The 24936-nt window shown below is 48.7% G+C and overlaps 2 protein-coding genes across 2 annotated transcripts in view; both read right to left on the bottom strand.

Annotated features, from left to right (window-relative positions):
- LOC126536932 (P protein-like) overlaps window positions 1–7864 on the bottom strand; it is a 359119-nt gene extending 351255 nt beyond the window's left edge. Inside the window, exon 1 of the mRNA XM_055073617.2 lies at window positions 7322–7864. Coding sequence (XP_054929592.1) covers window positions 7322–7738 — 417 coding nt within the window. The 5' untranslated portion in view covers window positions 7739–7864. The remainder of the gene's footprint in view (window positions 1–7321) is intronic.
- A 10736-nt stretch (window positions 7865–18600) lies between these two features.
- The window catches only part of Dis3 (exosome complex exonuclease RRP44-like protein Dis3), a 43381-nt gene continuing 37045 nt past the window's right edge, over window positions 18601–24936 (bottom strand). The window contains exon 22 of the mRNA XM_050184021.2: window positions 18601–18741. Coding sequence (XP_050039978.1) covers window positions 18643–18741 — 99 coding nt within the window. The 3' untranslated portion in view covers window positions 18601–18642. The remainder of the gene's footprint in view (window positions 18742–24936) is intronic.

The following is a 24936-nucleotide window of genomic DNA, read 5'->3' as shown; positions in this document are numbered from 1 at the left end:
TCTTTGGCCTAAAGGAAAGTGGCGCGCCGCACGGCGCGCCAGTTTAGCAGCTGCCAGGGCGCGGGTGTGTTCGCTTTAAAAGAAATATATTGTGACATCGGGTACCAACAAGCACTGCATTGTTTGTTGGCGCCACGCCTATTTGCTGAGGAAGCTGCCGGGGAGGCAGGCCTGCTATCTTCCCGGAGATTTCGTCTTCCCTGCGAAGCGAGGGGGGGAGGGGGGGGGGGGGGGCGTACACTCTCCCCGATAAGACTTGGCGACGCATTGTTTCCACTGAATAGAGGCTTTCAGCTGGGCACTCACATCGCTCCGCTTGCGTCATCAGCTCGGCAAGGTACACGTCACGGCTGTCGCTTCCCTCTGGGCAACAAGCGCTGAAGCTTCGCAGTGCCAAATGCAGCGCTGTAACACAGCCTATAGCGAGCGGTGGGCACAGTTTTCAGTAGCGCATACTGCGATTTCGTGTCACCAGTTTACCCGATCACGTCGAGACACGCTTTTCACGGCTCCTCACAGGACAGGGAACCGACGTGTTAGGACGCCGCAGCGCATGCGCTCGGCGCGACGCGCATGGCCGTTGGCTGCAGGCGCATCGGGCTAAGCAAACGCCGATACAGGCGCGCGTCTGTTACTGTTAAATGTGTTGTACCACCTTCGTAGCCTCCCTACCGGACGGTGTCAGCATATTTCAGTTGCACTAAAACTGTCGTAGCGCCCCCTGGTCAGTGCTGGTTCCCCATACCGCGCCGATTCTCGCCCGGTGCAAGTTGGCGACGGGTCGAGACCAGACAGCGATGTTGGTGAATCACATATTCGTCGCTATAAGGGCATTTGAGAAAAAAAAAATGTGCAGAAAGCGTCAAGGATGATTGTCAATCTAAGCGAATAGCCGAACACGTCTAGAGAGAGAGCTGTTCGCTTTATTAAAGGAATGATGTGCTCGGAGGCATGTATTTGTGGCAGTGAGGAAACTTGGGTGGCGTTTGTCGTTTCATTACGTCATTCCGTAGAGAACAGAACCGTTAACCAGCACATCTGTAGGGGTAGAGTGGGTGGCTATACGCATAAGCTGGTTCTTCATGCGTGTGCTGTCTCAAGCAGCGCGAGCGCCGGCAGGGAAGGCGATTTGGTGATCCTCTCCCTCCGGAGCCATCCCTCACAGCCTCCACGAGGGGGAGAGGATGGCGGTGAAAGAGGAAGGCTCATATCATCGTAGTTTTATTGGTTTTGTTTCAATTTTCTTCCGTGAGCCCGTCGGATAAGGGATATAAATTACCTTGGCTTGAAGTGAGCGTTTGCTATGCTTTCATTCCTAATATACTTTCGAAGCAGTGCAAATAAGACGAAAACGTGGAAACAAATACATATGACAGGCGCTGACTTGTGTACTCCCCTCTGTTTTTTCGTCCTGTTTTGCGCTGATTCAAACGTGAAAATTAACCAACTCGGCCATCCGTGCACACTGCTTCGTTAATTCCGCGTCCTTCGCGTGCTGCTCGTCCGTCAGTATGCAATTCTATACCAGCCCGGCCAACCAGCCGCCCTGACACGCTTCTCTCCATTTTTTTGTGTTTTTTTTTGCGTGTTGTTTTAGTTTAACAGAACAATGATATCGGTTTGCAGATGACATTGTCCTGTTCACCAACACTGGGGATCAATTTCAACAAAGTATTGAGGACCTTAGCCAAGAAAGTGTATGAGTGGCGTTGAATATTATTACGCAGAAGACAAAGATAATTTTCAATAGCCTGGCAAGGGAACGAGAATTCCTTATCGTATGTCAGCCTCTAGACTCTAGACGTTCATCTAAGTCAATTACTCACAAAGGACCCTGATATGGACATAATAGTTCTGCGGAAACCCGCAAGGTGGAGAGAAGTAATTAACAAAGGGAAAATGAGACAATAAAGGGAAATGAGACAGAACACGGAAAAACCGAGGGGCCCGATTGATATTCGTCAGAACATAAGAAGCCAGCAAACAAAGACACGAACGACAGCACAGCGGAAATTACTTGTAGTTCTTGAGTGAATTAGTTGAGACGGCACATGGAAGGGTCATTGTAGTTTCTCTTGTATCTATACTCGCTCGGCAACCTTCGCGCGCATACAAAATTTTTGTATTCTTCCACTAAACCTCATTAGTGAATGCCGCGCTTCTGTGTTTTACCTTACTTTTGCATCTTGTCTGCCCCGCTACTGCTCATCGTGTTCGCTGTAGTAAGCTACCTCATAAAGAAGTTTCGTGGCCAGAGATAAACGTAATCAAAGGACTATGATAGTACTAATGAAAATAACGTAAATGCGTATATTTTGACTGAAAAAAAAATTATGGTTTTTTACGTGCCGAAACCACTCTCTGATTATGAGGCACGCCGTAGTGGGGGACTCCAAAAATTTCGACCATCTGGGGTTCTTTAACGTGCACCTAAATCTAAGTACCACGGGTGTTTTCGCATTTCGCCCCCATCGAAATGCTGCCGCCGAGGCCGGGATTCGATCCCGCGGCCACGTGCGCAGCAGCCGAACACCATAGCCACTGAGCAACCACGGCGGGTTATTTTGACTGAAGAAACCTTCCAAAGAAACTTTTGTTGACTATAGCCAACAAACGTTTACATCGTTATAACGATATAAACTTCAATTGAGATTAAGGAAATGAACCCCAGAAAGCCTGAACGCCATTCCATATCAAAGAAAATGAAGACATCTTGTTCGCATTAATGTCTGGCCATGGACAATGCATTCATGCAAAAAACAATGAAATGTTGTTCGAGTAAAAATTAATTCGTGCGGTAAATCATTCATTAGTAATATTATTTACCGAACTATCGCCAACTCTCTCCAGCGTATCAAAAACGCTACTGCGGGCCTTGCGATAAGCTTCCACCGCTCAAATCAGAATTTCAAGGTATCAAGTAGATCGTATAAAATATTATGCTTTGGGGGCGTTGTGGGGTTAAATGAAGGGATAAATTCGCATTACCAAAGTATAAGAATATTTAGCGGGGTGTGGCCAAGTATAAATAGGTCCAGCGGTAGATTGAAGAGTCCCCGTGTACACCGTTATATATTAATGGAACTGCGTGCAAGGATAGTATATGTGGTCGATAACGGAAGGCTCGCTGCTGCCGCATGTAGCGTTGCAGGGTCGCAACGTGTACGCACAAAGTGCGTTATTGTTCTCCAGGCCTTCCCTTCAAATGCGGTCGCTACTTGCCGATACACTTAGTTTGACGGTCACGGATCCGATGTGGATCAAACGCATCGAACTCTTGTTCAGTGGCATTTTTGGCATGCAGTGTGGTAAGTTCTCGAGGCTGTCTGTTTAGGACTGTACCATACAGGCTGCTGTCTTTCGGAGGATCCGCAAGACCGAGTCCAAGTTTCCGGAGACATGTCTTTCTTCACGCACAGGACTGATGCACCCACAGTGGTTGCTTAGTGGCTTTGGTGCTAAGCTTCTAAGCACGAGGTAGCGGGATCGAATCCCGGCCGCGGCGGCCGCATTTCGACGAGGGCGAAATGAAAAAAAAAAAAGTATGCCGTGCATTAGGTGCCCGTTGAAGAGCCCTGGGTGGTCAAAATTAATCCGGAGACCTCCACTGCGGCGTGCCTCATAATCAGATCGTGGTTTTGGCACGTAGTAGCCCAGGACTTAATAAAAAGGACTCGTGCCCCTGCCGCTGTGAGGTATAGTGGCTATACAGGGTTTCCCAGCGAACTTTGGCCAGAGTTTAAAAAATGTGCAAATGTCACGTAGCTAGACAGAACAAAGGTAAGGTTGTTTACCGTCGCTTGGAGACACTCAAACTATTTTTTAAATTCCGCATAATTAATTAATGAGTCTTAATTAATCAACTTATCAAATATTATAGTTACATGAATTGTGTCAATGACAAAATTATAGAGTGATATGAAAAACTCGCGATGCAGCTTTCTGTTCCTCAATACGTGCTACATAAAAGTGTTTTTCCGATCGTGAAAGAAGCCCGCGGATACACGCAAAGTGCCTCGAGCGGCCAGTCGCGTGGCAATTTTAAGGATATAATGCGATTAGTGCAGTTGGCCTGGAGTAAAGTCGGTGGGTGCAGTGATTCGCTCCAGCTGCGCAAAGCGTCTTCGACGATGTGCACGTAAGACGGAGATCGCGGAGGTGATCGTCGTCTTATCATATAGGAAAAATGGGGTATCGCGCGATTAAGCGTTCAGTGAAAGGAGATACCGGGAGAGACAGTCTAAATTTTTATTTATTTATTTATTTATTTATTTATTTATCTATTTATTTATTTATTTTTACCTCTTAGTGGCTCCCTCACAGATAGCATTCGCGAAAGACAACGGCGTCAAGTGCTGCTAAGACAAATGTCAATTATGCGTTATTTTCAGGTACGGAGAAGGCCGTTACGAAGTTATGTAGGCCACTAGGGGTGTTTAGATGACTAGACCGGCGGCGCCGTCACCTAGACATCACATACACGTCACATAGTTCCATTTCTGTGTTGGGCTGCTGAGCACGAGGTCGCGGGATCGAATCCCGGCCACGGCGGCCGCATTTCGATGGGGGCGAAATGCGAAAATACCCGTGTACTTAGGTTTAGATGCACGTTAAAGAACCCCAGGTGGTCAAAATTTCCGGAGTCCTCCACTACGGCGTGCCTCATAATCAGAAAGTGGTTTTGGCTCATCAAACCCAATAATTTAATAGTCTCTCTCTCTCTTTATTTTTTTTTTATTGGACATGGCAAATGATCGTTCGCGTAAAGCTGAACAGTGTGGGACCAACGTGCGGTGGACTTTGTATACTTTGCTATGGTAGCTATAGGCAAACAAGATCAACCAATCAATCAGGGCTTATATATACTGTGCGGTTGACTTTGCATATTTTGCTATGGCAGCAAGGCAAAAAAGATCCAAGAAAGATCAAAAGAAGAATCAGGGCTTGTAAATACAGCTGAGTGCATGAAGTGAGCATAGTAAATGTACGAACGCGCTGATATACCAGATGTTCACCACCTGTCACCTGATGACGGTGCCGTGGCGCGGACGTCTCATTGTCGGACTCATGGGTATACAGCCACGCGAGCTCCGGCAAACGAGAAGTTGTAATCCAATCCGGCTCATCACTGTTACTATAGAAATCCTGTCACAAGCGGGTCGAAGACGATTACAAGGACAAAAAACGAGGTTATCTCGGCTCGAGACATGTGCCTGGCAAATATTAGCCCGGATAGCATGCGGAGAAGAATAAGTCGAAGTCGAGGTCACAAGAGCGGTGTCAGTTACGGCGTATACAGTTGTTCGTGACCACTCGAAGCTCTTTGAGCACAAGGACGTAATGGCGGAAATTGGTGGCGAATCGGGCGTGTTGATTATGTTGACATCGTGGAAGCGAAACAACCTGGATGGAGCATGTCCGATTCTTTCGTGCTCTACTCCTTTTGCGCTGTTTGGTTCGCAAGACTTGAACAAGGACTCACGTTTTAAATACATGCACAATAAAAGATCTAATGATTCATTCATGGTTTCAGCATTCCAAAGTAGCACTCGGTTTGCGAGACGCCGCATGGGAGGCTCAGGATAAAATTTTACTGCCGACGGTTGAATAACATGCGCCTAGGCCTGACGTCATCGCGGCTTGAAATCGAATCCGCAATCTCGTGTTCAGGAGCCGAGCGTCACGTATAACTATTAAAAAAATTTAAATTAAGGGGTTTTACGTGCCAAAACCACTTTCTGATTATGAGGCACGCCGTAGTGGAGGACTCCGGAAATTTCGACCACCTGGGGTTCTTTAACGTGCACCTAAATCTAAGTACACGGGTGTTTTCGCATTTTGCCCCCACCGAAATGCAGCCGCCGTGGCTGGGATTCGATCCCGCGACCTCGTGCTCAGCAGTCCAACACCATAGCCACTGAGCAACCGCGGCGGGTTCGTATAACTATCGAGCCACAACGGTGTGTCCTAAACAACATGGACGCACTGGGCAACTAGACGGCGAAGACAGTGGTGACAAGGCGTACAGTATATCGAGGGTTCGTTGAATTTCGCTTCACTTGCGTGCAGACAGTCAGGAATGGGCAAAGATACTTTGAAATTGCATCATGAACGATAAAAGATACTCAAGCAACCAGTATTTGAGGTACAGATACAAGATACTACCGCAATTATTGTATACGATACGATATTTTTCTTTTGTATCTTAAGATGCTTAAATATATACATTCGCAAATTTCTTCATATATTTATATAACGTGGCAGCAAACGCGTATGCACAAAAATGTTTGCTTGGAAATTTGTTAACTCTGATCAGCCTTGTTTCATTTGAATGAAACGTCTGTTACCTCAAAATTTTTGTCTTTCTTGCCCAAAGTATATTTTCATTCCGAAACAATGTATTGGGGTTGCTTTAGCTATTTAACATGGAAGCTCCTTATACGCTGCGCTGTCAGCGGTTTTTACTTGTCGCTTTTGTAATTGATGGGAGTTGCTGCTCTGCTTGCCGACCAGCTAGCGGATCGCCATCTCATTACGAGAACGTCAATATGAAACCACTGTACGATGGCGCAAATACGGCTGTGGAGTTTTACCTTGTCCAGTCTTTTATTCATGTGGCTTAGTGGCAGCAGTATCAGCTTGAGAGTGACGTCTAGCCAATTTTTATAGCTTCACACAGTGATATTGCGATAGCAGTATGTTGTATCTGAACATCCACGATGCATTCTTTAATGCATCGGAAATACAGATACTGATACGTCTTGTCGGAAGTATTATGATACAGATACAAGATACCCTGTAAGATATTATCTAAGATACATGTATCTTCGATGCTGCCCAGCACTGTATACATGTACGTTAGCACACAATACACACGGAACAAAGAACGCCGGAGACGGCGCCAGTTCTGTGTTTTTCCATCTCGTGTGCTTACGTCCCATTTCCGTCGCAGGCACAAAGAAATTTAACGGTAGAACGTTTCTCAGTTCAGCACTTGTCAAAATCGGATCTACGTTCTACGGATTTCCTGACGGTTTGCAAGCATCGGTACAGTTGTACTAAAAAAATATATAATTCTGGAGTTTCACGAGCCAAAAGCGCGATCTGATAACAAGACACGCCTTGGTACGGGACTCCGAATAAATTTTTGACCCCCCCGGATTCTTTAAGGTGCACCTCAGTATAAGTACACGAGCGTTCTCGCATTATACGCCCCCGTTGAAATGCAGCCCGCCCGGGCAGAGCACGCACGCCCCGCACCACCACCGCGTCACTCCCGAGGCAGGGTCTCGCATACGTGCGAGCATCGCCGTAAACTCACCACGGCGAACACGACGATGAGGCTGAGCACGCCGGTCTTGACGCGGTTGAGCCATAGCTGTCTGGGCGAGACCTGTGGCTTCTCCTCGTCGACGACCTCGGCGTCCGCCTCGGGCGCGTCGTCGCGGCTGCCCAGCGACGAGCAGCGGCGCGGCCGGACCCCGGTCGCCGGGAACGCCAGCAGCGGGCTCGTCTCGTCCGGCACCGCGAGCCGGCAGCTCTCCGTGCGATCGCTCAGTTCCATGCCGTCGCTTAACGACGACGCCGCGTGGTCGGCCGGTCGCGCAACAACGCCCGTGGTACTCCGCACATATTGCACGCTGACCGATGCAGCTCTGTCGACAGCGGCCGATAAACGAGCAGCCGGTCCCTTGATTCTGCTCCCACTGATGCTTTCGCCGGCCCGTGCGGTCGCCATTGTTTACGGTGTCGAGGGTGTCGATAATCACTGTCCTCCTCCTTTTGGCTCGGCAGTCTCGCAATCGACGTGGTCCGAGGCACCAGGACGCCGGACGTGAACCTTTGGCCTGCCCCTCCCCCCCCCCCCTTTTTTTTTTTCTCCTCCTCGAATAACGTTAACACCAGTTCCCGAGGAACGCCGAAGCGGTGAAGGGGGTCAAGGGCGCGATATAAAACGAGTTAAACCTAGCAAAAAGATAACGAATCGATGAACGACTGCCGCGCCGTTCTTCGGTAGTGGGGAGGAGAGGGGGCCGTGAGTTATCGCGCTGAGTGAGCCCGAAATGCAAGCACAGGAATATCCTCGTGCGCTCTAAAAGACAAATTCTACCGGACGCAAGTGTCGCATACGCACCGAGCTGAGCGGAGCTGGAAAGAGTACTGTCGCATGGCAATTCCTTCGCCGAGCTAAAAATCGCTTTCTTATCGCCCTTCTGCGTCTGTATTGCACCGGCACCTGCAATGTCTAGGTGAGACCGGCCCGTGAATTTTGCTACCCCCAACCACATCTCTATTCAGAAACATATTCTTTGGTGGCGATACGCAAACAGCGCGCCAGATGTTTTTTAGTAATGGTGAATACAAGGGCTTTGAGATCGACATGTGTGCGCCCAATGACGCCTACAATAACGCCGCCCATAATGTTCTGCTTCGTCTTTTACGGCATGGCAGCGTTCGCTGTTACGCGACGTCGAGCCTCTCGCTTTATCTCCCGATACGCTCGACGCCCCAACTAAGGATGTTCCGCTCCTTTGTTCTCACAACACCGCAGCAGTATGCGCTACACCGTGATATCGACCGCTATGACAAGATATCGCAATCGGATTATCAGCAAGAAACAATGAGCCGATTAAAACAGCTACACCGTCCTCACTCGCCACTGATACGGTATATAAGCCGAAAACAAGTGAAAGCTATGTGCGTCGACGCAAATGCTGCGATCCTGCTGATGAACTATACGTGCAACTGCATTGGCAAGTGAAAATGACAGACGCACGAGCGCATAAACACGCCCATCCACACACACACACACACATACGCGCACACAAGGAGGGTCGTTCTCGCACTTGCCTTTAATGTAACAAGCAAGTTTAAGACGCGTAGGACGGAGTCAACGTGCACAGGTGCTGACGCAGTGCACAGTCGACAACGATAAGAATTTCCGAGGACGTCAACGACCACGGCAACGGTAGGTCTTCATAAAAAAAAAAGGAAGAGGAAAAGAACTAAGAAAAAAAAGACGGAGAGGAATGAAAATGAAAAGGAAAACAGAAGCGCGAAAGAAACAGGACGAGAGGAGTACACAGGACTGCCGTCTGCTTCCAACTGAGGTTTATTGAAGAAACGTGAAATTTATAAGCACATCACGAGACCAGCATAAGGGTACCACATTCATGATAAAGCAACCAAACTTCAAAGGCACCAGGACTCCCCCAAAACGACCACATCATAGCCATTCACCATGACAGAACCGTGCGGCCCAACATACCAGAAGCAATTAGAGGCAACAGCGATTGTCGCACCGCATAACGCAATTGCCTCTAAATAACGAGGTATATCGGTATGTAGCACATGTGCTGACATCTATAAAAACAAGACTTAAAAAAGGAGATGGTGCGCCGGTAACCACGACCTGGAAGGAGTAAAAACAAGAAAGATAAAACCAACCGATGGTACTTCACTAAAAGATATATGAAACGCGAACACTACAAAAAACCATAACAATGCTTAAAGAACGAGGCGCTGCGTCACTAAACAGAGACATACACGAACAAAAAACATGGACATTGCTTAAAGCGCGAGTTGGAGCATCGTAAATTGGGACATTACACATATCCTTCCAGGAAGAAGAATTCTTTGTCGTTAAGTGCATTGGTATTATTGTTGTCGTCGTTATTGTTATTGTTTTTTATAGTGTTCACGCTTTATATAATTTTTTTTAGTCAAGTACCATTGGTTGGATTTACTCCTTCCGGGTCGAGGTTACCGGCGCAGCATCTCCATTTTGTCTTGTTTTTACGGATTTTTTATTATTTGGTGGTTCAGCACATGCGCTTCAACCTACTTTCACGTAGTTTTACAGGCAAGCGTTGTGCGGTGCGATAATCTCTATTGTCTCTAATCACGTCTGATATACTGGGCCGCACGGTTCTGTCAAGGTGCATGACTATATTGTGTGTGTGTGTTCTTTTTTTTCTTGAGGGGGGGAGGAGGAGGGGAGGTGTACTGCATGGTTTATTTGACATTTGGTTATTTTATCATGAATGCGACCCCCATGCCCACCAAAACAACCCCCGGCGCAGGAAATCATTCTGGATATTATATAGAATGCATTTTTCACGCTCTGAAAGACATTTCGGCGCGAACACTGCGAACTTCGGCTGGATTTCTTAGCAACGACCATGCGCCTGGAGTCCCATAACGCAAAGAAAAAGTGAGGGTATAAAAGTGGCGTACGTTCCGGAAATAGATTGTTGTTGGAAGTCAGCACCTGTGTATGTCTGTTTTCTCTTCTATGTCCTTGTGCATTTTGCGCTACAGGAACAACTGCAAAATGTTACACCAACAAGCCTAAATATCTACACTGATGGACTTTATTTCTCGTACAACGGGCTATTTCTTATGTGTTCCCCGGGATCCGTACGGCACCGTGGCCCTCATCGGTACACAGCCGTGTGTACAGCGCGGGCCATTGGCTTTTGTATTAGAGAAAAGTTCTTGACAGAAGACGTTCGAAGGCTGTTCGGCGGTTGACTGCCGTCCTACGGACATGCAACTAAGATTCTGAAAATTCTTCGAGCAGAATGGCTTCGCCAGGAGCGGATATACCGGACCAACCTAGAACCATACAGGGCAAAACTTCAACTTCGGAAACACGTGCGTATGGCGGACGAAGTCGCAGAAGGATTGTGGCAACTCCTGGTTAGACATCTGCGAGACCGTGTGAAAAAGTACCACCGTACCCCTACCTGCAAGGTTCACGTTGACGATGGAATCCACCTTCCTGATGGAATCCGGAAAGTTCTTGCACGTGGACCGAAATTCGCCGTAGAAATCAAGAGGACCAGGCCAGAGCAGCTTTCCCTAGTGCGTCAAGACTCCCGGCTAGCACCGGAGGATGAAGCCGGCAGAGCGATTTCCGAAGGCGTCGGCGCTTTAAAACGCTGTAAGCCTCAAATTTCAAGGGTATCTGTACATCGCGTAGCTTCGTATTTAGTAGACAATTCGTTGTGTGTAGTACCCACCGCCAGGGAGGGTGGGTTTGCAGTCATGACTCATAGCTCTTTTTTTCTCAAAGGCTAACGAAGCCATCTCAGGAGTGTTTAGGCAACATAAAAGCGTCTCATTAGCTGAAGTCTAAGCAAAAGCCATTGAAATGTGCAAAAAAAATGAATCTATAGGTTGTAAAAGGCATTGAGAAGAACAGCGTGAAGTGTTTAGAGGTATTTTTTCGCGCGATGACACGCAAAAGTAACGTCCCCTTCAGGGTAATTGTGTCTGAGAAAGGACCTGGCAGAAGGAAATGGCCGCCTACCCGCTAAGAACACTAAATTTTCTCAATATTAATGACGTTTTTTGTGAAGAGTTCAGACCAAGTTTTAGAATTTGTTAAAGCGCACTCTGAACAGGGGCTGGACGTATTCTCCACTGACATAAAAGACCTTTATTACTCTATTCCTCAATCTGACCTGTTAACCTGCGTTGAAGAAAGCATTGATGAATTTGGTGCAGTGCCACTTTGCAATGAAGCCGCAACTTCTGTTCAGAGTTCTTTAGCATTACTTAAACGATACCTGACCTCAACGTTTATACAGTGGAATAATGTTCCGTTTCTACAGAAACAATGCGCATGTATCGAGTCTTGTTTGGCACCCGTCCTCAGCAACCTGTATCTAGCAAAAGTAGACAGTCCTGGCAGAGAGGCTCAAGGGAACCTCAGTCTACAGAGCATTCCGATATGTTGATGATTTCCTTTTGTTTCTTTACTGCCCTTCTGATTGTTTTCAAAAAGAGTGTGAAGGTGTTACAAGCACAATTTGTGAATGTCTTGGTCCCCTAGATGTGACCTTCGAAATGCCAATAGATAGGAGTATCCGCTTTCTCGATGTACAATTTGTGTTGTCTGACGACCACATCTTATGGTGTTACCAACCTAGAGCTAATAAGCCTCTTTTATCGTACAGTTTTGCTCATTCCAAGCATATTAAAAGGGGCATAGCGAAAATGTGTTTGAACAATGCACTAAAGAAGTCGTGTCCTCATTTAATTTCTTCCAGTTTTCAACAACAGGTATAGTGCGGTTGAGTGGGGCTGGTTTCCCAAACAATTTGATTGTGTCAATTGCTGAAGCACTGCTCAGAGCAGCGCATTCAGGATAGGCTAGCTCCTCGACGTCAGCCAGCGCAGAGCCTGTTAAAAAGAAACATTTTTGCCGTAATTCCTTACATCCACTACTCATCGCATAATCTGAAGAAGATAGGACTACCTGGAAAGGTTGACGTACAGTATTCACTGCTCCAAAACAAGCTTATCAGCTTGTGTGCAAAAACAAGACCATGTAGTAAAACAAAGGACGCGTGCAAAAAGCAGCGCAGAAAAGGGTATGTTAACTGTAGGACCTGTATTACTTAGCGAATTTCATTGCCCTGTGGAAAGAGTTATATCAGACAAACCGGCAGATGCGTTAATGGTAGGCTTAGGGAGCACACCAATAATGTTAAGAAGCCTTCACCGGATAGCTTCCCCGCAATTCATTGTCATAAGTGCGGATACGTTCCGCCATTTGAATATACAGTTACTATCGGGAGAAGCATATGCGAATTAACTCGTCTCATCACTGAAAGTGATCGCATTGAAGAGCTTGACAATGCTTGTGTTAGCTAATCGTCCATATCACTATCAAATGAGTGGAATCCTGCGCATGCCTTAAACATAATAGTTTTTGCCTAGTCTGCAAGTGAGTTGTACTATCATTTGCTCTGTTACCTTGTCAGCAGACACGTGCTTATAAACAAAGAAAGCGAGAGAAAAAAGTGAGCGTATAAAAGTGGCGTCCGTCCCGGAAACAAATTGTTGTTGGAAGTTAGCGCCTGTGTATGTCTGTCTGTTTTCTCTTCTAGGTCCTTGTGCTTTTCGCGCTACAGGAAAAACTGCAGAACTATCAGACAAGTTCACAACGCAAGCAGCGAGGTCCGATGACACAAAGCGTTGTGGTGGTTCATTTGTGCTGCCATATCCCAGGAAAGAATATCAAAATTTTTTTTCACCTTCGCCAAAGCATCCGTGTCACGACACTAAAGACAGCATAGGTAACTACGTTCCTATTTATTTTTTCCACTTTGACTTTTATTCACGAGGACACATTGAACCTCTTCAACTTCCTTGTTCTCGCTACCCGCGTGCTGCCAGAGCCGGCCAGAGCGCATGCGTTTTTCTCGCGTTGCCCCGACCATCGCGCGGCGCACTTCGGTGCGCGTTCGCTTTTCTGTGGCCGAGTGTGTTTTCGCCTGGCAGAGTTTCGGACGCTCTCTGTCTAGCAGACGAGAAAAAGAAACAATGGTTGCTCGCCGCCATCACTGTAGGGACTCAACGGATTGCAACGCGATCGCTTGAGGGAATCACCTTCAATGTTATCGCAACCTGTCCGGAAACTCTTTTGTCTCGCCGGTATAGGCTACCGAACAGAATGCATACGGTTCTCTGTGGACCAAGCGTCTCGCGTTTCCTTAGATATTCCTTCGGTAGCCACATTAGGTGCCCGAAGTAGGCATTCAATATTGGCCAACATAATTCCCTTCGTTTTTTTTTTTTTTTTTTGTCGGCGCCCCCTCCCCCCAAAAAGAGAAAGACATTGTTGCGGCGCAGCGAAATGTCGCATGATGAAAGTTCGATTTTGTTACTCCTTCTTTTGCGAAAAGTAATGGGCCAGGGGACTCTTCAATTGCCGGATATTCTGAATATATTATTGCGATAGCAAATGTATGGAAACTCCAGGCGCATTCCAACCGTCGCCGTCATCTTCCGTATAAAGTCCAAGGGCCATAACATCATTATCGCGCGCCGCATGCTGTATGTGCGAGTGAAAGCGTAGGGCGGGGAGGGGGGATGGGTGAGCCAACGATGGTGGCTGTCTTCTGTGCGCAAGGGTGAAAAGCGGGGAGGAATCGCGCAGCCTTCCGTCGCGCGCGATGCATAGGGAGGGGGGGCCTTAGGATTCCGTGACCTGTGAATTTGTGTTTACGCAACATGTTTAGTTTCCTTGTTTGAAGCATTATATACGGTGAGTTTTGCTTAGATACGTAGATTCATTGGATGCTTATACGTATATCTATGTATCTTGTTGCGCGGTGTTGCGCATACATGCAGTGAGCTTTGTTTCTGTTGAAACCGTTTTGCCTTTTATCAAGCTGTATCTCCGAATTTGTATATTCCATTGTATCTTCGCATTTTTAATGTACATTTTGCAGAACTCCTGCTTTTTACATGTGCTCTCTGTTGCGACTATAATTTCGGTGCAATTATTCACAATACATGACTGGTGACAGCTGCTCTTGCGCACTATATTGGAACGAAGGACAGTGTCATTTATTTTTTTCCCTGGCCGTTGCAAGTATACAAAATGTAAACAAGGCTCTTGAATGACAAAGGTTTATTAAAATGCTTGTCTTCAACTTGTTCATTTCATGGCCTTTACGTTTTTCATAGCGACATGCACTGCTCTGCTGGTTTCTAACTGGTGTAGTTCTAAAGTTCGTGTGATATTTTCTTATTAAATAGGCAAAACAAATATGGAAGCATTGATATCAGTTATTTCTGGCACACTTTTTGGCACATACGAATATACTTTTGTATATTCTTCTGCGAGCCCAATTTTAGGGCTCGCAGCGTTAAAGAAAGGAAATGCGGGTTAGACAGATGACGATTATTGTTTGGGGACAAAACACAAACCAAAGGGCGTAAAATTTTTTTAGAGTGTATGATGAACAGAATCTCGCGTAGCGAAATCCCTGGAATCCTCAACAAATTCTGCAATCGTGACGCGGATTTTTTTTTTTTTCTTGCCATTTTAATCCAAATGTATACAATCAAGGAAGTGCCAAAGTATAAACTGTATAAACATGTATAAAATGTATGGTAACCCACCTAATAAATCATTTGTTCAATAATTTTCGCACTACTGATCTGATGCTGTGTCTTGTCTATGTACACCAATTCTGCCCTAATTGCCGTTCAATTAGCAATTTTCTCGCCTTTTCTCCCCTGCGCCATACCATTGGATATGATGATCTTGTGTAAAGAGGTATTTCTACATACGTGTACTTTGCGTGATCCTCTTACCTTTGCTCGTTAAAGACAAGTGGCTGCTGATCATGCAAGAGTGGGTAGAAGTCAAGCTGCTCTACAGCGGCTTCTTCACAGCGAAGCTGTTTGAGCTTTCGTTCTGCCGTGGAGCTTTACCAGAAAACAGCCCAACTGTGCGCCGCCTCTCGTTGCCTAGCAACCACCTGCGAGAGCACCGAGCCACGTAACCTACTCGCACCCGACGCGCGTAGGGCGGAGTCGTGACGTCACAAGCGAGTAAAAGTTCAAAACAGCCGGCGCGGCGGCACACCTCTCGCCTCCTCTACTCCGAGCGCACGTGATGCTGCCATGGGAAGACTGAAGAAAGTCCGGACGCCCGAAGAAGCGGCTTACCAGGAAGAGCGCCGTGCTGCCAAGCGAAAAGCGATGCGTCGCCGCCAAGCTGATCCGGAACACTGCACCGAAGCTGCGGCTGAGAAGAGGCGACGCCGAGTCGAGGATCCCGAGTTTCAGGCCAGGGAACGCGAGAATCGGCGCCTGAACGCTCGACGTCGCCGAGAAAGCGATCCCGGCCTGCGACTGCTCGAAAACTTCCAGCGTCAAGCCCGCGGAGACACAGGGGGGTGGGGGTGGGGGGAGGAGGTTGCGAACGACCGATTCCAGCGCGAATTTCTTGACATAGAATTTGGGCACAGCTGTCGTGTCTGTGACCTACGAGGAAACTCGGCGCGCGGCTCACCGGGACTACGATCGACGAAGGTGAGCCGATCCTGCCCTTCTCGCCGAGACCGCCGCCGACAAACGCCGCCTCGAGTTTCGGGCCAGAAACAACGAACGCTGCCCACCCAGTGCTCGGCGCCGCCGGGAATCGGTTCTGGGCCTGCGCGTCACCGAGAACTTCCAACGCGAAGCCCGCAAATCCATGGGAGGTGCGAACGGCCGCTTCCAGCGCTAATTCCTCGGCACTGTAAGGATTGGGGTCGGGCATGAAATAGATGGTAGCTGGCCCATGCCGTTATCCAACTCATCCACGCTGAGGACGTTGTTGAAGGGAGAGAATTGTTCTCATCGAGAACGAGGAATATGGGATTTATTTACAGTATCTACATGAGAACGTTACAGTTCATCAGTCTAGCGTGACTGAAAGAGAATGCACACTGGAGAGGCAACAACGGCTGCTTATAAACACTATCCTCCTAAAACCCTAGGTGAGGGAAAACGGCCGTTCAACCTTCGACCGATTCGGAGCGTCCACAGTCATCGTAGCCGACCTGACTTTGAGGGGGAGGGTTTACACACTCACTTCCGCACAGGTTTCACTGACCACACCAAGGTAGGTTTTCGCAGACACGGGTCTTGCCCTGAGCAGGCGCCTCTTGATCCCCGAGTTGACCCCGCAGACAGTGGGTTCTTTTTAACGTGCACCCAATGCACGGTACACAGGCGCTTTTGCATTTCACCCCCATGGAACTGCGTGCAGCCGTGGGCGGGGAATGAACCAGCGACCTCGTGCTTCGCAGCGCAACGCAAAAGCCACTAAGCAACCACGGCGTGTTTTTGTCATCATCGGAGTATAAACGCACACGCATGTTATACGGGGGACTTTCAAATGAAGGGTTACAATTCATCAGTCTAGCATGACTGAAAGAGAATGCACTGGGGAGCCGACAACGGCTGCTTATAAGCACTCTGTCCTCCCTAGATCCCTAGGTGAGGGAAAACGGCCGTTCAACCTTCGACCAATTCGGAGCGTCCAAAGTCATTGTAGCCGACCAGCATTTGAGGGGGAGGGTTTACACACACTTCCGCACAGGTTTCACTGACCACACCAAGGTGAGAGGGTTTTCGCAGACACGGGTCTTGCCCTGAGCAGGCCTCTTGATCCCCGAGTTGACCCCGCAGACAGTGGTCGCCGCGTCTGTCCATTGAGTGACGACTTCTAAGACCCGTGAGACGGCACCGCAAAACACCTCTTTCCAGGAGTTCTCCCGCGCCAAACAAACCGTGACGGTGAATCCACTAACAATACTTGGTCCACCGACTGCGTCTAGACATCCCGGCGCCGTTCGGCTGGGGACGCGGCGCATCGTTGTCCTTAGAAAGCGAGTCGCCGCAGCGGGCCGGGCAGGTTTCGACGGTCGCTTCACAGAGGATTGCCAGCCCCCGCTGGTCGAACGTAACAGCAGAGTTCGGGCATAGCTGCCGAGTCTGTGACATGGCTCTGGTTCGACATGAATCTCTCCACGGTGAGCTCGGTGCGGAACTTTGAACAGAAGAGCTCTGCCTTGCAAGTGCTTCGCGAAGCCTTCTCAGACGCCACCGACCACGACGACTGGTACTGGAACACCGTACATAATTGTGATGCACGTACTGTGGCTTGTATGCGTGTGACTTGCTGAGGCTGATGTACCTTACCGGCCTAGCCGTGACCTTACAAGAACTTGGCGAAACTTAGCAAATCTTGGCGACACTTAGTATATGCATAGTTAAGCCATACATAACCTAGCAACGCTTGGCATGAGCCCCGCCAAGCCATGCATAACACGACAAAACCTGGCAAAACTTAGCAACACTTGATATGAACCTACCTGAGCCATGTATAACCTCGCAAAACTTAGAAAAATCTAGCAACACTTAGCAAAAGCCGGAACTAGCTCCGCTGTGACCCAGCCTTGCACCACTAGTGTAAACTGCCCGCATTTTTTTACCTCACTCATGTTGATACCAAATATGGAATGCACTTTTATCTCACACTAACCATCCATTCCCACTCCCTCCTATTTCCTGAGTGCCCTTGTGGAGACTTGCCACCAAGCTTTCACACCATTCCATGCGTGTGAGGCTAGGTCACGACTTCCGTACCAAGACAATCTACCTACTGTCATTGGAACATGAAAATGACCTGTTCACCTAGCTCTGCATCCTATTTGGCTGGATGAGTGCCATGGTCCACTTCCTAGGCCCACATCCTTATTCAATTTCAAGTTTCTTGATCAACACGTCCGTGACGCGTCGGACGCGATCTGACAGATAACGTCAATAGTCAGCTTTGAACTTAGGAAATGGGAATGGATCACAATCGATGATGACAAAACAGCGCGAGGAAAGGAACACGAGTATAATAGGTACAAAGGATCACGCGGGAGAAAACCAGTAGCCTTCAGTTTTATACCGTATTGTCTGTCCCTATCATTGCTGTGTTCCGTTTTCTGGCGCTGGTTACACACACATACTCGCTTAATTTCCTCTACCGCTAGACTACAATAAAATATGTCGTCTCTTCTGGGACTAACAAGAACACGAAGCGGTGGTCAGTGACGACAAATAGGAGCGTGTGCGAGGACAGATGTCCACCGTCTTCACCCTCCGTTTTTTTGCACAGATGTATCAGTTTCTTTTTTTGTTGTTGTTGTTGCTTGCCTCATAATTTTACTTACCCCAGACGTTTCTTGCTGAGACATGAACACAAGCGCTGTTCAAAATTCACACATCCACAAACACTGAGACAAACGCCGACACTGCGCCTTAAAAAAAAAGAACAAACAGTTCTTTATTGACGTATCACGAAACGCAAACCTTGGACTTCTTGCGTGGCGGATCGTCGACGCTCTTAGTGGAACTCTCGCTGCGTCCAGCCGGCTCGACGCTCACTCCGGGGATCTGCGCAAGGCGGCAAACCAACGAAGCACGCGGTTATCGATTGAACTTTACAACGGCGGCCAGCATGCACCTGCGTTTCGTAATCGGATCAGACGACAATCCGCTGCCGCACAGCGGGTTCCAGAGCAACAGCGCATGCTTGCTGCTGCAGACTGCGGCAGATAAAAGCCTAACGCGAATTGAAATTCCATCGATGCGCTATTATGGTATTTTGTTTTCGCCCCCGTCCCTCCTTTTATTGTTATCGTGTCTCCGTCGGCAAACGCACAGAGAGGGGCACAGTTCGACGGCGCTCGACTAGGAGAAAGTCCGGCCCGTACTGAGTGTATGTGTGTGTGTGTACACACATGCTTGGAAAAAAGTGTGACGCACAAACAGGAGAGGCTTAGGCGATTACGAAACGCACTTCGGCGGCCCGCGTCGCAAGCTGAAAGCATCCGCACGAATTCGAGCGTCCTGTGTGTACCGCTCACAAAGTGCTCGACGAGGTCGACAAAAGAAAAAAAAAAGGGCGGGGAGGGCGGGGGCGGACTGCGATAAAGCTGACGGCACAAGGCAGTAACTGCGCGTGCTTACCCCCCCCCCCCCCCCCCCCACACACACACACGCAGACGTTCATTTGCCCTAGCTAGCTCGGCGCCAGCCCCACTAATCGAAAATCGTTACTGGCGCAGTGCCAGGCGCACACTGATTCGCCCCGCGCTCAGGCCAATGAAACGTTATGAGCCCTCGTAAATACTCTCTAAAAAGCTTGCCCGCACGTCGGAGCCGAAGACGAGCGAAGGACAACGAACGGCTGACGCCCCTTGTCGAGCTCCGCGGCCTGCGGAAAGAGCAGCAGCAGGCTTCAGTGCCTGCCGAGGACGGTGGTGAACGAACGGCTATAAATCGCAGCTGGCAGTTGTGAACGGAGCAACTATTTCGCACCGAAACTCGGCGATGTGAGCGGGGAAGGCCTAGGATGCACGACGACTGGCTCGGATGATTCATGCCTTGCGGAGAGCGTTGCGCTCGAGGCAATGTTTGCTATCGCACGTCAGCCGACAGTATACGCCCTGCCTCGCCAGGCCACCATTCTTAAGGCCAGCGCAACGCTTTTTAGAGTTCAGAGGATGTTGAAAACTCCGACGAGGACACCGTCGCGTACTCGAGGTCTCACACACGCTGGGACGACGACGGCCCTTCACTAGCAGCACACAGACCCAAGTTGTTGCAATCACACTCCTTATGCGAATACATTAATAGGACTTTGAGCTGCAGCCCTCAACAAAACATTTTTATTATCACTAAATTAAACTCCTAAGTTTTACGTGCCAAATCCACGATCTTATTGCGAGGCACGCCGTATAGTGAGGGACTCCGGATTAATTTTGACCACCTGGGGTCCTCTAACGTTTACCCAATGCACGGTACACAGGCGCTTTTGCATTTCACCCCCACGGAACCGCGCGCAGCCGTGGGCGGGGAATGAACCAGCGACCTCGTGCTTTGCAGCGCAACGCCAAAGCCACTATAAGCAAGCACGGCGCGTTTTTGTCATCATGGGAATATAAATGCACACGCATGTTATACGGGGGACCTTCAAATGGAGGGTTTAAAAATAAATTGTGGGGTTTTACGTGCCAAAACCACTTTCTGATTATGAGGCACGCCGTAGTGGAGGACTCGGGAAATTTCTACCACCTGGGGTTCTTTAACGTGCACCTAAATTTAAGTACATGGGTGTTTTCGCATTTCGCCCCCATTGAAATGCGGCCGCCGCGGCCGGGATTCGATCCCGCGACCTCGTGTTCAGCAGTCCAACAGCATAGCCACTGAGCAACCACGGCAGGTTATTAGCGAATCTATTATCTTCTAAATCTTTAACGTTATCTAATATTTTACTGTGTGCTGACGAATGTCGTCGGTGTCGTCGCACGCAAGTGCGACACCACTAGAGGCACTCCTCATCACGACAGCGTTGTGGGACGCCTGGCGTCTGCCAGGGTGATGTCTCTCCTGCGCAGCAGCAGTTGCCTTGCGTGCTGCGTCACGCCAACATGTTGCACCCGCGTACGATTAGAACATTGTCCAGGGAGTTTGCAAGCGCAGCGCTGAACTTTGCTGTCGCTGTGCTGCCGTCGGTGAGTAAGGCGGCGCCCGACAGACGGCAGTACCAAGCCAAGACAAAGTGGCGGATTCGCGGCTGCAGCTGCTCTTTGGTCAAGTGACGTAGAACGCTCGGGCATCCCGCGACATCACATGGAAGTTGCATTCTCTGCTACTTGCAGTTTGTGCGAGTTTCGCGAGCAGGCAAACCCAACGCAGCACTACGCGATAACTATTGAAACGCGAAAACCTGTCGAGCGAAAACGAAACCTTTCGACCACCCGCGTCATTGTCAGGGTTATTTCAATGAGTTCTTTTTTCGAAAAGTGAAATATAACTGGACAAGTAGCATTTTATTTCGTCTTATAATACTATACAATGATGTTTTGTGCAACGAGTGGTTGAGTACCAGTGACAGAATTTAACTGAGGAGTGCTTTCGCCATCGGCCAAGTACTTGAATGCCCCGGGGGAGTCTCTAATCATGTCCTGCATTTACCTCAATTTCTATATAATTAAGGCTCTGTTCGCGATAATATTGACGCCTTAGAGATTCTCAAAGACTAATCAATCACTTTAGTTTGACTTCTTATTTGCCTTTAGCGTCCATTTAATACCGGCGTCTGTCAGGAACTGCTTTGCTGGAATGTGGAGACACAGAGGAGAAATGCAGCGCGGTTTTATGGGCGGAGCTTGCACTAGATTCTTCAAAATCTCTTCACCGCGGGGATAATAATTTAGGAACGCAATCTAATCGGTTGAATCAGCGGAAACAGACGAGGCGGTTCAATCGTGACGAGAAGCGATTCACAGTTAAACGGAGCCGCCAACAGCAGCGACGTGTTCAGTCATCCCCGACATCAGTCACCGAACTGCAGCACTCTGCCGCAGGGAACTGCAGTCTTGGTTACAACAGTTCTGCAAACTGCTCCGGAAAGCCGGCCTCATCGCAGTTGCGCAAAGTTTAGACATGAATTTCGACTCTGCAATGTTTCCACATGGATTAACTGTCATATCTGCTTTTCTTTCCTTTTTTTGTGTGTGTGTAAATGTTGTTTCTTATTTACCCTGTACTTGCCTCTCGCTAACGGCTATATACATCTCGCACTATGTCAACATGCATATACATTCCTTTCTTTACTTGTACCTGCGCAGGTTTTATTTGTTACTTGCTACGTTCTTACCTTTGCTTTCTATTATGTCATTTTTCCGAGCTTTAATAGAGTTTTGGGTTAGAGGACGCATACCGCAACCAAGCATTGAGAGCACTTTGAGAGCATCGGGGGAAGCAACTACATTGTGAGCACTTCGCGCTCTTTTGTGCTCGCTTTAGGTTCTTTTATACGCTTTGTTGCTTGTGTCCCCCAACGCTTGGTTGCGACTTGCATCCCATAACCTAAAACTCTCTAACTGTATATTGTAACATTTTGCTTGCGTCTGCGCAGGTTTTGTTACTTGTAAGTGTATAACGTTCGTGAATGTAACTATACCTTGCATACGTCTCCCCCCTCTCCTCCCCATACACACTCACGTATACTCCTAATGGAGCCTGCGAACGAACGAACGAACGGACGGACGGACGGACGGACGGACGGACGGACGGACGAACGAACGAACGAACGAACGAACGAACGAACGAACGAACGAACGAACGAACGAACGAACGAACGGATGGCAAAACACCGCGAAAGATGTCTCAGAGGTGTTTTGCTTGCTTGCAAGGTGCGTACCTATAGGAGCATCACCGTCACTGGCGCAATCTGTTAAAAGAAAACGAAGACTCAACTCTGCGTCTCGTCTCATCATATAGATGGCTCTCTCAGGCTTCAAGCGCGAACTTTGGCCTAAGCCACCTCAACGTCACAAGTACTCTCCGACGAGGAACAACACAAGAAGAGCGACCTCTTGAGTCAATTGTAAATGTCGTCCTGTTCGGGGATTGTTACCGCTGTACTCTCAGTGAGGTCACTATCGGGGAGCCATTATCGGGGTATCACACTGAGTGCGCGTTGATTAGGCCAGTAAGAAGATGCTGCTCGCTCCGGCAATACGTCGCGCCGCGCAAAAGTATTCCGCGCTAAGAACAAACACCGCGCTGGACAGTGCCTGCCATTATCCGCTCGACAACATGGCAGCAACTATTGGGCTTTTCGGGGAATGGGTTAAGCATAAAACCCCGCTATCTCTGCTCTCCCGTAGGTTGCCAGATGTGACTAAAACTCAGCGCGACATTGATTAACCGAGGGCGAACGAAGAAAGCCTCAGCCGGAACGCTATGCGGAACCAGCGCTGGTCAGGAAGCGCTACGCCAGTTTGTGTGTGTATTTGAAATGTGATAACACAGTAGGGATTTGTTCTTTGCCGTACGTTCCAGAAGGGCCCGCTCCGCATATGATCCGATCAGCCACGTGTCGCCTAGCAACGGGGCGCGCCTTTTCTCTGTATCTGTATACCATTTTCCCCCTTTGGCTTCTGCAGTGCGTATTCCTTTTTTTGTTTTGCTCCCCCCCTTTCCCGTTCTTCACCACAAGGCCTCACACGGAAGGTTCCTTCCAAGGGGTGCGCAGCGAGGGGAGACTTAGGTACACGTGCCGCTTGAGCGGCCACAGACCGATGAACAATGACACGTTGTAACTGCCAATCTTTTCATTGTAACACATTCATTCGGGAGGTTCTATGGAAGTTCATGTTCAAGGCTGAGTAGAGCTAGTGTTCCTGTATATGCTCCCGCGGGAGGATATACAGGAACACGAAGTGGAGCATACGCGGAGCGCTCCCTTTTGGAACGCCCTGCAACAATCGCCTGCCAACAAAGTCTGGCAAGGGCTAAACGAAAAAAAGGCACATTTTGAACAATAACAGATGCGAGCCTGCATCAACGCTTGCTTCAGCCCGATGCACCCTGCCCGGCTTTGTCCTTTGCCACGCGCGTCGCGACGATCGCATGCGCTCCTGCGTTCTAGCACGCCGGTGCCCAGTCAGGTAAGAAGCTGGACACACGTGACTCAATATGAGCGGTGGACTCGGTGTCGCGAAATCACAGCATGTACCACTGAAAACTGTTTCCTCCGTTTCGCTAGGCGCTGCTGCTGCTGACACGCGAAGTCTGAGTGTTCCTGCACTGTAAAATTCTGCCATCTTGCAAGCTCTAATTGGCTCACAAGGCGGCTGCACCTTCTCTGATTGGCCCAAAATGCCAACAAGCTTGGCAGAACTCGATAACATGGTGGAATTTTACAGTTCCATAGTAGTACCCCGGAGCCAACGTTCCCAGGAGGCAAGTCCTTTTCTTGCCGTAAGGTTGACTTAGGACTGATGCTAATTCCCTCGTTCGTCCAATGTTAATTCAAATCTACGTGTTCCTGCGACCCCTTTTGCCTTGCTTGGATTTCGGGCGTCATCGTACGGCAAGTATCAATGCCTATACAGCACTTCGTATGCAACGACCGCGATTAACTCTAGCTTGCACTCAGGGCGCTGTCACGACCACGCAGAGCGCGGGGGATTGCGAGGGCACTGCTAACGACCTTAATTGGGCGGCAACCAGAACGTTCGGAAGGATCAAGACCAATGACAGAAATAAGTCGCGGAAATCATACAAAAAAATATATCAGCAGACGAACTCGGAACAAATTTACTGCGGCAGGAGCAAGCTCTTACATAGATGCCGCCTTTGTTGTGCCCTCAAAACATGCCTCGTACGCAAACAAACAAACATTAGGAGACACAGTGGGTGTAGAATGCAATCTTGTAGTGCCACGGCCGCGCAATCGAACGTGATCGGCACTTTTAGCAACGCAACTTTCAGGACGCACGAAAGTCGGGTCTCGAGTGGGAACGCGCAGCGGACCCAACGTGAAAAGAGCGCTTATGGTATGGTGGCGCCATCTTTTGGCATGGAGACAACCTAGCGCGTCGGAGCACGAACTTTGCTATTGGGCGCCGAACTGAAAGGTTTGCGAATATCGAACTGTTGGATTTTGGGCTAATACGATTTTGGCTGATAACGAACACTTATCAGCCAATGTCGCGCGGTTTTTAACGAGTAACGGCACTGACTGCGGCATATCAACAATCCTAGCCTATTTCCGGTCAATTTCGTGTGGTT

The sequence above is a fragment of the Dermacentor andersoni genome, chromosome 4, assembly GCF_023375885.2.
Source record: "Dermacentor andersoni chromosome 4, qqDerAnde1_hic_scaffold, whole genome shotgun sequence".
Taxonomy (NCBI): domain Eukaryota; kingdom Metazoa; phylum Arthropoda; class Arachnida; order Ixodida; family Ixodidae; genus Dermacentor; species Dermacentor andersoni.
This window is presented reverse-complemented; position numbering and strand designations above follow the sequence as displayed.